General features: G+C 40.3%; 1 protein-coding gene across 1 annotated transcript in view; it reads left to right on the top strand.

Moving 5' to 3' along the window:
• The window catches only part of LOC117301054, a 126853-nt gene that overhangs the window by 57541 nt on the left and 51221 nt on the right, over positions 1-18091 (top strand). Inside the window, exons 42-45 of the mRNA XM_033784936.1 lie at positions 11065-11245; positions 11535-11776; positions 12408-12962; positions 13897-17390. Coding sequence (XP_033640827.1) covers positions 11065-11245; positions 11535-11776; positions 12408-12962; positions 13897-17390 — 4472 coding nt within the window. The remainder of the gene's footprint in view (positions 1-11064; positions 11246-11534; positions 11777-12407; positions 12963-13896; positions 17391-18091) is intronic.

Below are 18091 nucleotides of genomic sequence, written 5' to 3'. Positions count from 1 at the left end.
GAAAAGTATTATAATATACAGACGAAATACGAAAGATAAAAACAACACGATTAAGGCTAATACTTGTGCACAAAATTGTACAGACATACATATACAGACCAAAACCTCCGTGCTTTGCGGGCATGATCTTCCTACTTTAGCCTGATTTTCGTTTTGGTTTTGCCCTTGGAATAATGTGGAAAAAGTTGCTCAAGTGCGGTGAACAAGTAGGTAAGCCCTTGTACCAGGGCCCAATTTCATAGAGCTGCTAAGCACAAAAATTTGCTTAGCATGAAATGTCTTCCTTGATAAAAAAAGGATTACCAACCAAATTTCCATCTGTTGCATGTTGCTTATTACTGGTATTCAGCTGTTGCTTGCTCATCCTAAAAATCATATGAAAATGGTTGGCAATCCTGTTTTTATTGAGGCAGAAATTTCATGCTAAGCAAATTTTTGTGCTTCGCAGCTCTATGAAATTGGACCCATATGTTTTGCTAACACCCTGTGCAAGGTTCTGAGTTTTTTTAACTCCCCTTCCCCTGCTACACAAACTATTTTGGCTGACTGGTGAGCCAGTAAATAGAAGAATCGCTCTGTGTTTCAATTGATGTCATATCGTGACACGTCACTGTATGGAATCGCAATTGGCAAACTAGGTGATTTGTCAGTTTGCTAATGGACCGTTCGGGCTTTCCACTAAGCTCCGCCCACCGTGCACGTGAGCAAGACACTTGTACTAGCACTCCCAATGACATTCTGCACGTTTCTGCCGCGCGTGCCAAATATACGCGCACGCATGACCGAGTTTGTCCGCCGACCAGAATCATTGCTGTGATTGGTCAAATGGGTGAACGCGCACAGTTTAATTGACAGGCCGGATCGGTACATTATTAGGGTCATCGATATCAATAATTTGTACAAAAGCCATTTTGTCACTTTCTTTGTATGTTTTAACCCATTCACTGCTATCTCGATAGTCTAGTTGGTGAGACCATGCTCTAGAATTGCAAGTGTCATGGGTTTGAGTCCCATCGGAGTAATATGCCTGTGATATTTGTTCACAGGACCCGGGAAAGTACTGAGTATACAGTGCTAACCTACATCGGTGTATGGGTAAAAACCAAAAGTTAATATTCTTTTTCCCTAGTGCAAATTTAACGTCTCTTCTATTCTTCTTCATGTTCTTCATCATGGCAGTATTTGCCGCAACTACCTTTGGCCAATTTGTCAGTCAGCTGCAGGAGCTCTTTCTTAAAGGCTTTGTTTCTCTTGTAATATATGGTTAGGCAAACAAAGGAGTAGGCATAAAACAGGGCACGGCAAATGAAACCGACGTAGAACATGATTCTTGTCTTATCATGTATAGCGAAATCACATATGTTGAAAACCATGAACGGGAATACACAGATATCAAAAGCATATCCCACTAAGATGTCAGTGGTTGGTGCGGACATGCATTTTGCAGGTGGCTTATCTGGGATTGTGACTTGGATTTTCTTAGCATGTGCCTTAGCGATCACACCAATACGGGTATAAAGGTACGTATTTAAAAAGGCCGGCAGAAAAGCGAGGATGGTCCAAATTACACCGCAAACTGGGTTAGCAAAGGTAAATTTGCAACAGCATTCGTAAGGGGTGTACACGGCCTTGTTCCAATGTGGTTGAAAAGGACCAAGCAGAAACCCTCCTGTGCATGCAATACACCAACAAACCACAGCGCCAGTTATCCCTTTACTACGGCTTACAATTTGATGGTAACGCAGAGGCTGCGCAATGGCAATGTACCGGTCCAAGCTCATCATGAAGAGGGACCCAGAGCTTGCAAAGAGCATCACTTGAAATAGCATTGCTTGCAGCGTGCACAGAGCGTCACCAAATGGCCATTTACCCATCGCTGCACTGATAGTCCCAGGCAGGGCTGCAAACAAACCGATACCCAAGTTGGCAAATGCCATTGATATCATGCTGATCTGTGCCGTTTCGCTTAGAGTTTTTATCTTGAACAAAACAAATAAGGTGGAGGCGTTGCCATGAATGACCTGAAAGGTAATTAGTACCAGAACTGTAGTAAATACCACTCGCACTGGAGTCTGCTGAGCCAGTTGAGTAGCATCAAACACTTCAATTGAGGTATTCATTTTTTTTTTTAAAGTGAAGTGTACAGCTTACCTCTTCAGGATGTTAAAAGCAGGAGACTTTAGTGCACTTTCTTTATTGAAATGTTTTAACAACACTGCTCAAAAAGAGATGTTCACATGGTGTTGCCACAAACCTCTCTTAGTTATACTCCCACTATGCAAAGTTTCAAGTCTTACTTAACAACACTTTGGTAGACTTTTGTCCGTTAAAATCTTGTTAAAGTTTGTTTCAACTGATATTACCTAACAAATTTAGTCAATTTAATTTCACTCTTGCTATATCAACGCAACCTGATTACATTTGACTCGATAGCGTGTTGTCATTTAGTTACAAATACTTTTCCAACAATATAATTATACAAAATCTTGACCTACCTTAAATTTAAATGAATAAGTTATTTTAAAGACTGGTGTTGATTGAAAAGAAGTTTGTGTGAAACTGTAGACAGGTTGCTGGCAAAGGGATTTGGGGATCAAAACACCAAAGTGGTGTACACAGCATTGAGAAGAAGGAACAGTGTGGAGCTTTCCATTGCAGTATTTTCAAATTTGTTAAGCTCTACAGACTGATGTTTCCAAGTGGTGTACAGAACACTGAGATAAATGATTGAAACTTTCAAGCGCCGTAGTGTCCGATATTTCAAACTCCGCAGACTGTCGTTTCCAAGTGATGTACAGAACATTCAAATGAAGGATTAAAGCTTTCCAGGGCAGTATTGTTGAAAAAAAATTAAAGCTCTATCGACTTTTGTTTCCAAGTGGTGTACAAAACACTGAGATAAATGATTGAAACTTTCCAGCGCTGTAGTGTCCGATATGTCAAACTCCACAGACTGTTGTTTCCAAGTGGTGTACAGAACATTCAGAAGAAGGATTGAAGCCTTTGTAGAGCAGTATTGTCATTTTTCAAAGTAGAAGTCTTCAGAATGAATATTATTTTGTAAGTTGTGAACATTAATGGGAATGATTGAGTCTTTCCAGCTCAGTATGCCAAATTGTTCAAACTCTACAGACTTTTGTTTCCAAGTGGTGGTACAGAACACTCAGCTGAATGATTTAAACTTTCCATCCCAGTTTTGTGCCGTGTGTCAAACTCTACAGACTGATGTTTTCAAGTGGTGTACAAAACATTCAGATGAAAGATTGAAGCTTTCCAGATCAGTGATGTCCTCTTAAACAGTCAAATGAATTAATATTATTTTGTAAGTTGTGAGCATGAAGGTGAAGGATTAAAGCATTCCAGAGCAGTTTTGTCCGATATGTCAGAATGTTTAGATGAAGAACTGAAACTTTCAAGTGCAGTATTTCTCAAACTCTTCAGACTGATGTACCCAAGTGGTGTACGGACCATTCAGATGAAAGATTGAAGCTTTCAAGTGCAGTATTGTTCTCTTAATCAGGATTTAAAGACTGAAGTTTCCAAGTGATGTACAGAACATTCACGCTAAGGATTGAAGCATTGCAGCACACATTTTCCTGTTCAAAAGTCAAAACTCTACAGAAAGGCTATTTACACGTGATGTACCGGTACTGAACATTGAGATAAAGGATCCAAGCCTTTCAGAGCAGGCTTGTCCTCTTTAGTCAAACTCTTCAGCCTGAACGTGACCATACCAAAGTGGTGCACAGAATATTCAGATAAAGGTCTCAAGATTTACAGAGTTGTCTTGATTTCTGAAACTATAAGCTCGATTACAGACTGGTAGCTTTAACTCTAACAAGTCATTTCAATTGCCTAATACTGGATCAAGTCTTTTCGGCAGCAGAAAGTCTTTGGCATATAAACTGGCTTATCCCAGTGATTAGATGAAAGCATTTCACTAGCTCATCATATTCCTAATGGATGCTTTTCGCTAATAGCTTATTATCAGAGTGGCACAGGAAACCTGCCACAGTCTGTCAAGAGTTTGTAATAAACCTGCTTGTGCCGATGATGAGCCCCATGTGAGTGATAACCGTAATTAATTGAGTCAATGTTGACGGTAAATGACCAAAGGGTGGTGTACTCCCAAAACCTGACGTTAGTATATTTCATAATTGGATTTTGGAGGCTTAAAGGGAAGGTATACATTTGATTAAATCACTCTTTCAAATTAATGGCAATTAAAACTGTTTGTTTTAAGCTTTCATTAGTTAAAAGCACTGTAAGAAATCCTTCATTTCGAAGTGATGTGGTTCTGTAAAAAACAGATAGTCTTTGGTCCTCGTGTGTGGAATGCCATAGATGAACGCATTAGATCTAAGCGGTCCGTGAGTCTTTTTAAATCTGCTTTCAAACGTGACATTATCTCCCATTATGTATCCTAGCTTCCCATCCTATGTAATTGAACCACATCCATCTCTTCAATACTTGTCTTATTTATTTTCAGCATAAACTGTTCTGCCATCTTGTCACTTCTATTACGAATTTGTTGTGTCATGTATTATGTCCATCTGTCCTTTTGTCTGTTTGTCTGTCTGTCTCGTTTTCTTGTCTGTTTGGCTGTTTTTTACAAGCTTTTGCTTACCTAAACGGCCCCGTACTCTATTTATTTATTCATGTTTACGCTTACGTAAAGAAATGTTTTGCTTTACTCCGTAATACATGTTACTGTTGTTATGAGAGTATGGAAATAAGTGTATTCATGAATTGAATTGAATTGAATAGTTTGAATCTAAGGAGAGTTTGTGTATCCTACCACAAATTATTCTTCCTGCATGGTCATACTTACTCTGTGTTTGTGGTGATATCTGCAAAAAAAGCAATACCTTTGTAAATGAAAATTTCATTTATACTTTTTTTTGTATACATCTACATTTATGTGGGATTAAAAACAACCAAACTGTTTCAAAACCAAAGGTAAATGTATACTTTACCTTTAAATTAATTATTTTCTGGTTTTCAAAAACACCATCCAACCACCCTGTGTAAATTTCATCAAAGTCATTGACTTAAATATTCAAAGAGTGTGCTCATGTAACATGAAAAATGTAAAATGAAAAATAGCAATTAAAGCAAGTGGACACATCTTTCAAAGAAGAGTATCCACACCATTTGCTACCCACCATATACAGCTCAATTGGTCATAAGAGAAACAAATCCTTGCATGTTTTCACTGTTTTCAATCATCGAGTTTTGGTCTGATTAATTTAAAACTTATTGCTTTACTCTTTTCTGAAAACTGTACCGTATTTAAGGCAGGTCTGGAATTTCATCTTTGAACATGTTGAAAGGGCAAGGCCAATTTCATATTGCAAAGGCCACTTCCATTGAGAAATATTTTGAAGGGCAACTGGGCCAAGACCAGGGGAATTTTTGTCACCATGACTGTCTTTATGCCAAGTTAGTTTTACGCAAATCTGCAAACTTGTAGTTTTTGTCAACCTTAACAATATTGTGCACACCCTTTAAGTCCATTTACAGTATACCATCTCCACACGGAAATGAGAAATGCTTTGATGCACCTTACTAACTTTTGAAACGACTGAATAAATTAACCGGACACACTTTGAAGTATTAATTACTTGTTCAGTAAATAAGATGGATCTGAAATCAAGGCCATGGTATAATAGGCTTGCTGGTTATCTCTAATGATAAGTGCTTTTTATTTGCATTTCGTATAATTGAAACGCACTCAGCTGCATATAGTGTTGGTTTGTTCTGGCACAATATTTGGTTGAACAAGCATTTTACCATGGCATCTTTAGTATCACAAGTCTATATTTAAGTTTAAATTTTTGGGGGTTGGTGGGGGAGGGAGGGGGGTGGGCGGTCGGCTAAGACATTAAAGGGATGCTGCAGTGAATTTAAATAAAACAGTTAATTTTGCTGTCATTTGCTTCTGAAATATGTTTTGAACATAAATAAAATGTGTTTTGTTTATCCTGATATATCTAACTTGTGTAATTTGCGAATAAGTCATTCCCCCCCTTTTGTGGATTGTTACCCCCCCCCCACCATCGACGTCATTCTGGGAATACAAACAAAATCATCGGCAAAAAAAGTCTGGTCCCTAACTTACACTCGCCTAGGTACCAGGCCACACACTGCACACGTGTGTACATGTACATGTACTATGCTCACGGACGTACAGCTCGGGTTACCAACATGACGTCACGTTTATGCAAATGAAGGCTCACTTTTGGGGCGGGGCAGGTTCCCCTAATCTCTTTAAAACCGTTTTTAAAATACTTGCGCATTTAATAAAAAATAATAAAAAATATGTTAGGTTTAAAAAGTCCTGTTTAATCGTTTAAATGAATTTTAAAAAACATTGCAGTCACCCTTTAATATTCAAGCACCCCCTGCCTTCTCCTCCCTTAGTTATACCACTGGTTATTAGGTTAATTTAATTATTTTAAAAACTCTTCCGTGTTAGGTCCTGAAACTGACAAATAATATCAATAATTAGTACAGAACCCAATTTTGCTAATCTGTTTATTTTTAACCTATTTGACGCTTATTGAAAAGAGATGGGGTTCACCTTTGTGTTCCTGGTCTGATTAGCTGCATATTGCACCACAGAACTTTTTGTAAACGTACTACTACCTAGTCCCACATACCTTGCAGACAAACACTGTATGTTTAAAGGTGTTGGACACTATTGGTAATTACTCACAATAATTGTTAGCAAAAAAACTTACTTGGTAATGAGCAATAGAGAGTTGTTGATAGTATAAAACATTGTGAGAAATGGCTCCCTCTGAAGTAACATATTTTTTGAGAAAGAAGTAATTTTTCAAGAATTTGATTTTGAGACCTCAGAATTAGATTTTGAGGTCCCGAAATCAAGCATCTGATCAAGGGTGTGTTTAATTCCATTGTTATCTCACAACTTCGACGACCAATTGAATTCAAATTTCCACAGATTTGTTATTTTGTGCATAATGCTGAGATTTACTAAGTGAGAAGACTGGTCTTTGACAATTACCAAAGGTGTCCAGTGTGTTTAAAGTATCTTGAGCGCCACTGAGTGATGGATATGCTTGCTGTATAAGAAGCCACTGTTACTAAGCAATGTCTTTCTCATAGACTCATAGAGTTTGAGAAAGACTCTGCTGGGGTCCCAATGACATTTTTTGATAGGTACTTTTGGTTGGTAAGCAGTTTTCAACAGCTACTTCTCTTTACTGAAATAACAAATTCTCTCCTTTACACGAATACAAAACACCTAATCTTCATCAAAGTGGCAGATTTTTTTGCATTTGCCTTTGTTTCTCTTGTAATATATGATTAAGCATGCAAACGAGTACCCATACAAAAGGACACGGCAAATGAAATCGACATAGAACATGACTATAGTCTTCTGAGGCCTGCAGATCTCAGTGATATTGGAAACAACGAATGGCATTATGCCTAAGTCAAAAGCAAATGCAACTAAAGCGAGAGTGGTGGAGGCAGAACTATGCTTTTTGTTTGCATTAACAACTGGGTTATCTGGAATTGAGGCTTGGATTTTTTTAGCTTGCTCTCGAGCGATCAAACCAATTCTGAAGTAAAGACAATTTGAGAATAAAGTTGGCAAAAGAGCAAGGATGACCCAAACTATGCTGTAAAATGAACGAGTGGGTTTAAATTTGCAACAGCAGACAGAAGGGGAGTACACGGCTCCCCTCCAATCTGGTTGAAACGGACCAATCAAAAATCCTCCTGCGCATGCGATGCACCAACAAACCACAGCGCCAGTTATCCCTTTACTACGGCTTACAATTTGATGGTAACGCAGAGGCTGCGCAATGGCAATGTACCGGTCCAAGCTCATCATGAAGAGGGACCCTGAGCTTGCAAAGAGCATCACTTGAAAGAGCATTGCTTGCAGCGTGCACAGAGCGTCACCAAATGGCCATTTACCCATCGATGCACTGATAATCCCAGGCAGGGCTGCAAACAAACCGATACCCAAGTTGGCAAATGCCATTGATATCATGCTGATCTGTGCCGTTTCGCTTAGAGTTTTTATCTTAAACAAAACAATTAAGCTGCAAAGGTTTCCGACAGTGACCTTAAAAGTAATTACTACCAGAACTGTAGTAAATACCACTCGCACTGGAGTCTGCAGAGCCAGTTGAGTAGCATCAAACGGTGCAGTCCCTGAGGTATTCATTTTTAAAAGTTCCTAACTGATGTTTCCAAGTGGTTTAGAGAAGAGAATGTTGAGGTGGGGGACTGAATGAAGCTTTCAAGAGCAGTTCTGTCCTCTTAGTAAAACTTTACAGTAAAACTTTAAGACTTTGCAATGTTTCCATGTGGCATACAGAACGATGGGATGAAGTATTCAAGCTTTCCTGCACAGCATTTCCTTTTTTTGTAAAATTCCGCAGACCGATGTTGCAAAGTAATGTACCTAGCAATATGATGAAGGATTGAAGCTTTCCACAGCAGTTTTGTCTTCTTGGTCGAACTGTACAAGCCAAATGTTTTCAATTAGTGTACAGAATGTAGAAATGGGGGGACTGAATAAAGATCTTCAGAGTAGTATTGTCCTGTAGTCAAGCTCTACAGAAAGACTGACTGACATTTTCAAAGTGGTGTACAAAGTACATGTATTGGGATGACAGATTCAAGCTTTCCCACACAGTGTTTTCCTTTTTGTAAAAATCCTGGGCACTGATGTTGCCAAGTCATGTGCCTAACTTATAGATGAAAGATTGACGTTATCTAGAGCAGTTTTGTACTCTTTGTCAAACTCTAAATGCCAAGTGTTTCCAAGTGGTGTACAGAATGTTGAAATGAAGATCCAAGCTTTCTAGACCAGTCTTGTAATTCAACTCCACAGAATGTTAGATTCCTTTTGATGCGATGCACAGAATATTCTGAAAAAGGAGTCCAGCTTTGCAGAGTAGTCTTCTCTTCTGAGTTAAAGATGCTGCAGTTCAATTGCAGAGTGGCAACTTATACTCGTTTAATTTGACATTTAATTTCACAACAAGTCGTACCAAGTCTTACGATCTGGCTTATGCAGGAGATAAGTTAACGAATCTCCAAACAAGTCCTTTAAATTGCCTGAATAATAGACCATATCTCCAACATTTCACAATTGCAGAACATTGTACAAAGTTTTTGGTGGCTCACTCATGAACTGGTTTATACAGGTTATAAGATGCACGAAGCTCCGAATCAGTTGTTTAAATTTCCTAAAAAATGGACCACCATCTTCTAAAATAACCAACTCTTGAAATAGCTTAAACAGGAATTGAGATGATACAGCAAAAACACAACCTCATCTTATTCCAATGTTTTGACTTATCAATATTACACCATCAAGGATGTGTTCCACAAAGAGCTTAATTTAGTAATGCATAGAAAATCTGTCGTGGACTGACGGTCCGTTGTTTGTGAACCACTTAAGTGCAGATGGTGAATCTGTGTAGATGCAATTGTAATATGCCTTGATTAATTGAGTCAATGTCGAGGGTAATTGGTAAAACGGCTAAGTGCGCTCAAAGCTTGCTTTCTTTGAATCATGTGATACAAAGCAGTATTACTTATGATTCAGTAATTAAGATTGATCTAGTGTATAAGCTTTTCTGAAATCAAGACCCTAGTTGTGCCACAGCACCTTAAAAAATACAATGGGCCTTAAAGTACCTTTGCTCATCAAAAGATGTTGATTTTGCATTGTGGATAAAGAATATCATTTGTTTTCACCCTTACCACTACGTGTATTGAACACTGTATTCTCCTTTTTCTGTGAAAAAAACACCTGCAAATCACTCAGGTGGGATTCAAACCAATGAACCTTGCATTGCTAGAGCAGATGTCTAATTATTAAAGACCACCGGCATAGCCCATTTGAAACAGGCAGTTCGAATCCTATGTGTTAGCAGCAGGTACTGCATAGAAAATACTATGTTAATTTTGTATCGGGATAGAGAATATATTTTGTTTTACCCGTATACCAGTGTGTTTAGAGAATTGTATACTCAGTATACATACTTTGGAGAAAAAAATGAGAGCTTTGATTTAAAGCAATACATATTATTTTTAATGATTTTATTAGTACGCAACGAAGCATGAGGTCCAGTATATCTGCCTGTCAAAATGCGAAACCATGGTATATTAGTTGGGAAGGTAATTTACAAGGATAAGTGCTTTTAATTGCATTTTCTGAGCGTCATGTGTAATTCAGTCTGCTCCAGATATCATGGGTTATCAAAACAAATTAGGTAAACCACCAATGTAGGGTTGGATAGCTCAATTGGAAAACCGCTGGTTGGTAAATTCCAGAGGTCAATGGTTCAAATCCCGCCTGCTGCCAGTCAATTTTTCAAAACCTATAACAACTTCTTGTGTAAAGAAATTATTTTGGGTTCTGACATCAACAGGGGAATGGGGCACAAGCCCTTAGTTGCACTATGTAAGGTCTCCAAAGGAATAAAGGGCACTGTTATGGAAAAAGATACCACCTTTTTTCCCCAAAAAAATGTAATATAAGGAGTGATAATGCGGTTATGTTTTTCAGATCGCTTGTTCCTGTAGGGGTTATGCATGGATATATTTGCTCTGGATTTTCAGTGATAACTCAAAAGCCTGACCATGAGGTCAATTTTATGTAGAACATTAAGGCAGTGGACACTATTGGTAATTGTCAAAGACTAGCCTTCACAGTTGGTGTATCTCAACATGTGCATAAAATAACAAACCTGTGAAAATTTGAGCTCAATCGGTCATCGAACTTGCGAGATAAAAATGAAAGGAAAAAACACCCTTGTCACACGAAGTTGTGTGCGTTTAGATGGTTGATTTCGAGACCTCAAGTTCTAAAGCTGAGGTCTCAAAATCAAATTCGTGGAAAATTGCTTCCGAGGGAGCCGTTTCTCACAAGGTTTTATACCATCAACCTTTCCCCATTTCTCGTCACCAAGAAAGGTTTTATGCTAATAATTATTTTGAGTAATTATCAATAGTGTCCAGAGGTACACTCTGCCTTTAAAACTCCATTTGTTTCATTCATGACTTTTGCAGGTAGTATCCTAGCTAGTGGAGAAACTGGAACAGAAAACAGCGGTGGTGGCAGCGGTGGGACCCTTATTATCACAGCACAGGATCTGTCTGGTCATGGCCTGATGGAATCTAATGGGGGTAGCAGTGAGAGACTCGGCGGCGGTGGGTCAGGTGGAAAAATTGCCATGTTCCTCGCTAACAGGTACGCTTTAAATGAGAGTTTTCTGAAAAGTGTACAAAATTAAGAGTCTGTCCTGAGCCAATACTGCTCATCAAGCTGGTGTTAATGTTTCCAGTTTGTTTCATTTGCATTTTTAAAGACTAAGAATGTTTCTATTAAAATTTTTATTATGCATAACTAATGACTAAACCCAAACAAGTTTTTGAGCAGGGTCGCAAAACATGCCCCTGCTCTTTTTAGAGCTGCCTCTTTTCCCAAAACAGAACATTTCTGTATGGTTATTCAAAACAAGTTTGTTTCTATGTAACAGCTTCAACTTTGATGGCACTTTCCATACTTTGGGTGGTGGAAACTCTGACTCGGACAGTAACAAAATTCTGGGAGCAGCAGGAACTGTTTTCATTCGAGACCAGCTGAGCAGTTTACCACGTAGCAAGATCATCATTGATGGGAGGCAGGAATCAGACCTTCCGAAACAGGCCAGAACAGTTTTGAGCCTTGATGGGACAGAGAGCAATGCTCAGTTTGAGTATGACAAGCTGGTGCTAAAAGGTAACTCAGATGGTACATGTAACATTTTTATTGAGTAAATTGTTGCAGTACCTGCTGCTAAAACATGTATTCGAACTGCCTCTAGCTGCCAGGCAATATTGGTGGTCTAGTTGGAAAGACACTGCTCTAGTGTTGTTAAGGTCGTGGGTTTAAATCCCACCCGAGTAATATGCCTTTGAATTACTCACATAACTCGGGATACAGATCTAACACACATCGTGTAAGGGTAAAACAAAAATTTAAAAACATTGTTGTGGTTAAAACGGTGAATTTTTTTCCTCATTCGTGGATCCAGAAATTTTACCAGAAATGGGTATAATTCGTATAAAAACACAAAAAACAACAGCCACACATAAGCAAACCAATAAAAAGGTCGAGATTTTTTATGGTTATGATACAAGCAATAGGAATTTATGTTTTTAGAGCGCTTAGGACAATTATAATGAGATGATGCAAGTTTTTTTTTCCCTATACTGGCTATAATTTATTTTTAATTCAGGCCTGATGCATCTTTTTTTAAAGAGGCAATTAAGCATTTTGGTTCAGCTCTTTTTATATTCGCGACGTAAAAAGGTTCTACATATTGCACTATTATTATTATTGGTAACTGTTCTTCTTGTGTTTTGTTCAGGTTATTCGCAGCTTGAGTTTAATGGAACAGATTCAAGCCTCTCAGTGCAGAGTTTTGAAGGAGATAAAACCGGGACACTACACGTCCAACATGAGCAAACAATGTATGCAGAAATAACAGACGGTCGTAGCTCCCATATGACTACCCTCATGAACATCATATCAGGAGAAAATGCCACCGTCGCCTTCCCGTCTGTTCTCTCAATCGACCAAACGGAGTTAATCGTTCATGGACAGATCGATGCTCAGACGGTAACTGTGGAGGAGAGCAGTGCCTTCACTCTCAAAGAGACGAGTTTCACTGCCAGGAGGACTCGAGACGGTTTCATACCCACCAGCGACCCCGGAGAGTACCTCTTCACCTCGCTGACCCTCAAACGAGGCTCAAGCTTCACCGTGGACTCGGGCCTGACGCTGACCGGAGGCTCCTTTGATGTCAAAAGTGCCGTGACCCTTCAATTTGATTTCTTCGTCATCACATCCAAGGCTGTTGTTGTCGAGAGAGATGCAGTGTTAGACGTTAGCGGCATGTCTCAAGAGGAGCATCCTGATGCAGGTTTGTCACAGTAAAAAGAAAGTAGACCAAGGCCCAATTTCATAGAGCTGCTTAAGCACAAGAAGTAGCTTAAGCACAAGAAGTAGCTTAGCACAACAAAAATATGGTTACCAGACTAAGTTACTAGCCAAACTACCATGTCATTTGTAATTGGTATTCTGTTCATTTCTGCTAAGTAGAAAATTGTTGAACAATATTTTCTGTTCGCAGCTCTATGAAATTGGGCACAGGTCTTAATTTCATAGAGCTGCCTTCGCACAAGGAGTAGCTAAGCACAGCATAATCATGCTTACCAAAATAAGGTTACCAGTTTAAATACCATCTCACATATGTGACTGGTATCCTGCTTGTTGTTGCTTAGCAGAAAATTGATGAGTATTATTCTCTGCGTATGCAGCTCCATGAAATTGGACCCTGATGTACCCAGGGGTAAATGGGTACCTGTGAGGGCAGAGATGGTTCTTGTGATCGATTTATAGCCGAGTAGCGCATATTAATGTTGCACATCAGGCTGCATACTGCCCACCAGGGAGCTGAGACGGTTAAAGGTGTGATCAAGGCCCAGTGACCAGGGGTAATAATGTGAAGCACTTTGGGAGGCCCTCCGGTCGTGAAAAGTGCTATATAAAAACTGATTATTATTATTATTATTATTATCCTCTGAGTAGAGCGCCCTCGCCTATAGCGTGAAAGGAGGTTGTTCATCGGAAAATTCTGTGTACCATTTGTATTTTCTTATTACTCTCCATTGCTCCTTACCAAGAAATTACTCAAAATAATTTTCGCATTATTCTCTTGGAATTTTCACAGGTTTGTTATTTAATGCAATAGTTGGGACACACCAATTGAGAAAACTTGGACAATTACCAAACGTACCCAGTGTTATTAAAGGCTTGAATTGAACACATTTTTTTGTTGAAATTTTATTTTTCAGGAGTTTCCTCTGGATGTGGAGGTGGAGCTTTTGGTGGGCCTGGTGGAGTGGGACAGGGCATCGATATTTCACAGTCCTTTGCTTCTTTCGGATCAGTCTACGAGCCACGTGAATCTGGCACTATGGGAGGTAATGGTGGTACCGGTGGTTCATTCATACGACTGGAGTCAGAAGACATACGTATTGATGGTAGTTTGTTAGCTGACGGTAACTCTGCGTCTTCATCCAGTGGTGGTGGTGGCAGTGGTGGTAGCATCTGGATTACTGCTAACGGAAAGTTTAGTGGGACAGGCTTGGTGTCTGCCAGTGGTGGAGCTGGTGGGTCACAGAGCTGTGGAAGCGGAGGTGGTGGTCGCATTGCTGTGTATACTGATTCCACTGAACGCTTTGTCGGTCAGTTCAATGCTGCTGGAGGAAGTGGTCAGTCCACTGGATCTGGAGGTCCTGGCTCCATCTATTTCCAGGAACAGAGAGTCGGGGAATCATTTGAAAGGCTTGTTGTTGACAACAGAAATACACAAACACAGCTTTATTTCACTCTGAATGAGACTTGGCAAGATGGTTCCATTGATGAGATTGATCTGAGTGACAATGTCATGTTTCAACTCACACCTGACGGCTCAAGTCAAATCTTTGACATGCGGAAAGTTGTTGGTGATGGTTCTGCACTGGTTCATATTCATGCAAATCAAACAGTTTTGTTTGAAAGAAAATTGGAGGTGAATGATTCCATTGGAAAGACCTTTGTGAATATCCGAATTGATCATGAAGGGGAAGCCATCATGTCATCCAGAACACAGATAGTCGGAAAGGGAACATCACATATAGCTCTCGATCTCTACGGAAGGTTGATTGGGGTACAAGATCTTGTACTTGCAGACGACCGGACAATGAGGGTGTATCCAACAGCTGATGCAGTTGCTCTTGTTGGAGATGAGAATGGGGAACCAGGAAAATTCACATTTGCTTCAATGGAGCTGGCGAGTGGAAGTCGATGGGAGTTTGTTGAGAACATGGGAGCTCACCTGACTGTTGGAACCATGGATGTCAAATTTGGAGCAGGAGTCTGGGCAGACTACTTCATCATAACAGCATTTGATCTCGATGTTGAGGTCGGAGCTCTTCTCTCGTGTCGGGGCAATGATCGAGATGCTTCTTCTGATGTGGATCAGGCAATTGGGAGTGGCAGTACAATAGGTGCAGAGGACTCTGGTGCTGGTCATGGAAGTTTCGGAGGAGTTGGCTACTCACATAGAGCAGAAGGAGGTAAACCTTATGGATCGCTGTACTACCCACAAGAAAAAGGAAGTAGGGGATCACTTACTGGAGGACGCGGTGGAGGTACTGTTTATATCCTCTCTGCTGAGCTGATTCTTGATGGAGAATTATCAGCAAGTGCTGAAGATGGCATGAGCAGTGGCAGAAGTGGTGGCAGCGGTGGGAGTGTTTTGATTCAGACAACATGGTTTGAAGGTTTTGGTGTGCTGTCGGCAAACGGTGGGGATGGTTCAGGGTATGGAGGTGGTGGATCAGGTGGACGCATTGCTGTTTATACAAATACAACCAACGCATATGGGGGATTGTATTCAACTCTTGGAGGCGATGGATACAGGGAATCATCTGTTCCTACTGGAGGTGGAAGTGGGACTGTCTTTCTTCAGGAGTTGAGGAATGGTATTCCATTCAAGAGGCTGTTTATCGACAATCAGAACAGAAGAGTCACTCAGTATGTTGCTCTAAATGAAACAGACACTCGATATGAGTTTGATGAGATACATCTACCAAGAAAGTCATCCCTTCATATTGCTGAGGGTGTTTCAGATGCTCATTTGGTGATACACAAAGTCATTGGGGATAGAACTGGGCTGCTACATGCTCATAATATGCATCATTTCATGATTGAGGTAGTTGAAAGCATACCTACTGTGACCAAAGCTCCAGTGAACTACATCATCGATGATGGAGCTGAGATTGTTTTTCCTTCGACCCTGTATGTAGTAGGTACTGGTGTCCCTACGGAAAATTCTGATGTTGCTTCTTTGGAGTATGATGGGCGATTGACAAATGTGGCAAATTTGATTGTCAATCAGGGAGCCACTGTCCAAGTAAGACCAAATGCTCACACAGCCATCATGGAAAATGACACGTATGTGTCAATTGGCGACCCAGGTATCTTTGAATTTGGTAGTCTCTTGCTTCTTACAGAGTCCACGTTGAATTTCGCCCCTGACATGGGTATGATATTCTCTACAAGTGAGCTTCATGCCAGATATGTCTCCACTATCTCTGCAGAGCACATTGAGATACAGTCTTCAAACTTAAACATTGAGGAGGGGGCTACTCTAACTTCCTCAGCATCTGATCGACCTGATGATGCAGTATCAGAAGGAAAAGGACAAGGAAGCTCAGCGTCTGGAAATAGTGGTGGTGGGGGAGGAGGGCATGCCAATAGAGGTGGCGTTGGGTGTGACTCGTCGGCTAATCCAACTGCACCTGGTGGGGTGTACTATGGTAGTCTGTACAACGCAACAGAAAGAGGGAGTGATGGAGGTTCTGGACCAACAATGCAGGGAGGAAAAGGGGCAGGGTATATTAAACTCAAAATAGCTGGTCGCATACAGCTGGATGGTGACATCAAAGCAGATGCATCTACAGCTTCAGCTGGGTCTGGTGGAGGTGGTGGAAGTGGTGGCTCAATCAGGATAGAGACTGAGGAACTAGACGGTCATGGTCTTGTGTCAGCACAAGGAGGTGACGGAGACGGCTCCAGATCTGGAGGTGGCTCTGGAGGTCGTGTAGCTGTCTTCATAGAGGGGCTTAATAACTTTGAAGGATCTTACATTGTCAGTGGAGGCTCGGGAGGAAGCGGACAACCAAGACCACATGGCGAGCCAGGGTCTATATACCTCCAGGAGCTTCGTATGGGTAGACCCTATGACAAAGTCTTCATCGACAACTCTGATAGATCCTGGGATCACTACTTCACCTTTGACGAAGATGACATGGATAACTATGCATTCGATGAGATACATATGACAAGAATGGCCACGCTTCAAATGCCAGATGATCTCAGAAAGAAAAGTTTTACTGTTAAGACACTTGTAGGAGACCTTACTGGTCTACTTCACATGCATGCAAACCATACATACATCATCGACGTTGAGGAAAACAGCAAAACTACCATCAAAGCTGAGGTTAATCTGCGCATTGATCCTGATGCCATCGCTGCCATGGCAACAACTGTTGACATCATTGGTAGAGGGGACCCTGCCCTATTGTGGAACGGGCAGCTCCTTGGTGTGAGACACCTACGGGTTGCATATGAGCGGACAGTGGAGATTGGTTCTGAGGCACACACAGCTCTGATGGTCGATGGGTCTTATGAATACATCGACGACCCGGGAACATTCAGATTTGCAAGTCTGGAATTTGGCGCCCAGTCATCGGTAGCGTTTCCTCCGCCACTTGGAATTTCCTTCAACGTGGGATTTCTAGTGAGTATAAAAAAATTGAAAATATTTTGAAAAAAATTAAAAATTAAAGTTGAGTTTTTTTTTTTTTAAGTGTAGTGTTTGTTTTTAACAGAATTTGGAAGCTAATTTTCAGTGTTTTAGTGTTGGCAATAAAATAGATTGACTTGGCTTAAACTGTAAAAGCAACCATTGTTTGGGGAAGCATTTGGAACATATCAATGGAATGCTTCTGCTGTCCAGTTGACTGGTCCTTGCATGCCCAATTGACTACTTAAACAATTCAATTAGAACATCCTACCTTTAGCATTTTCCTTAAACGTATTGGACACTTTCGGTAAACAGTATTGTTCAAGGCCCACACTTCGTGTATCACAACTAGTATATAAAATAACAAACCTGTGAAAATTTAGGCTAAATCAGTCATCAGAGTCGGGAGAAAATAACAGGAAAACCCACCCTTGTTTCCGCTGGTTTCTCCGTGTCATGACATGTGTTTTAAATAAATCCGTAATTCTCAATATCGAGAATTGATATTGTTTTAATGTTTTCTCAAAATATAGAGCATTTCGTGGAATAATATTTCAAATGAAGTCTTTCAACACTTCTGTAAACCCTGTAAGTTATTTGTAAATCTGTGAACTTTTGATTTTTGTTCTGTTCCGAAAGTGTCCAATGGCTTTAAACATTTTAGGCGGCTCAATGAAGCTACATGTAGCATTAAA

This window comes from Asterias rubens, chromosome 16 (assembly GCF_902459465.1).
Source record: "Asterias rubens chromosome 16, eAstRub1.3, whole genome shotgun sequence".
NCBI classification, from domain to species: Eukaryota; Metazoa; Echinodermata; class Asteroidea; order Forcipulatida; family Asteriidae; genus Asterias; species Asterias rubens.
Note: the sequence above shows the minus strand (reverse complement) of the source record. Positions and strands in the feature narration are given on the sequence as shown.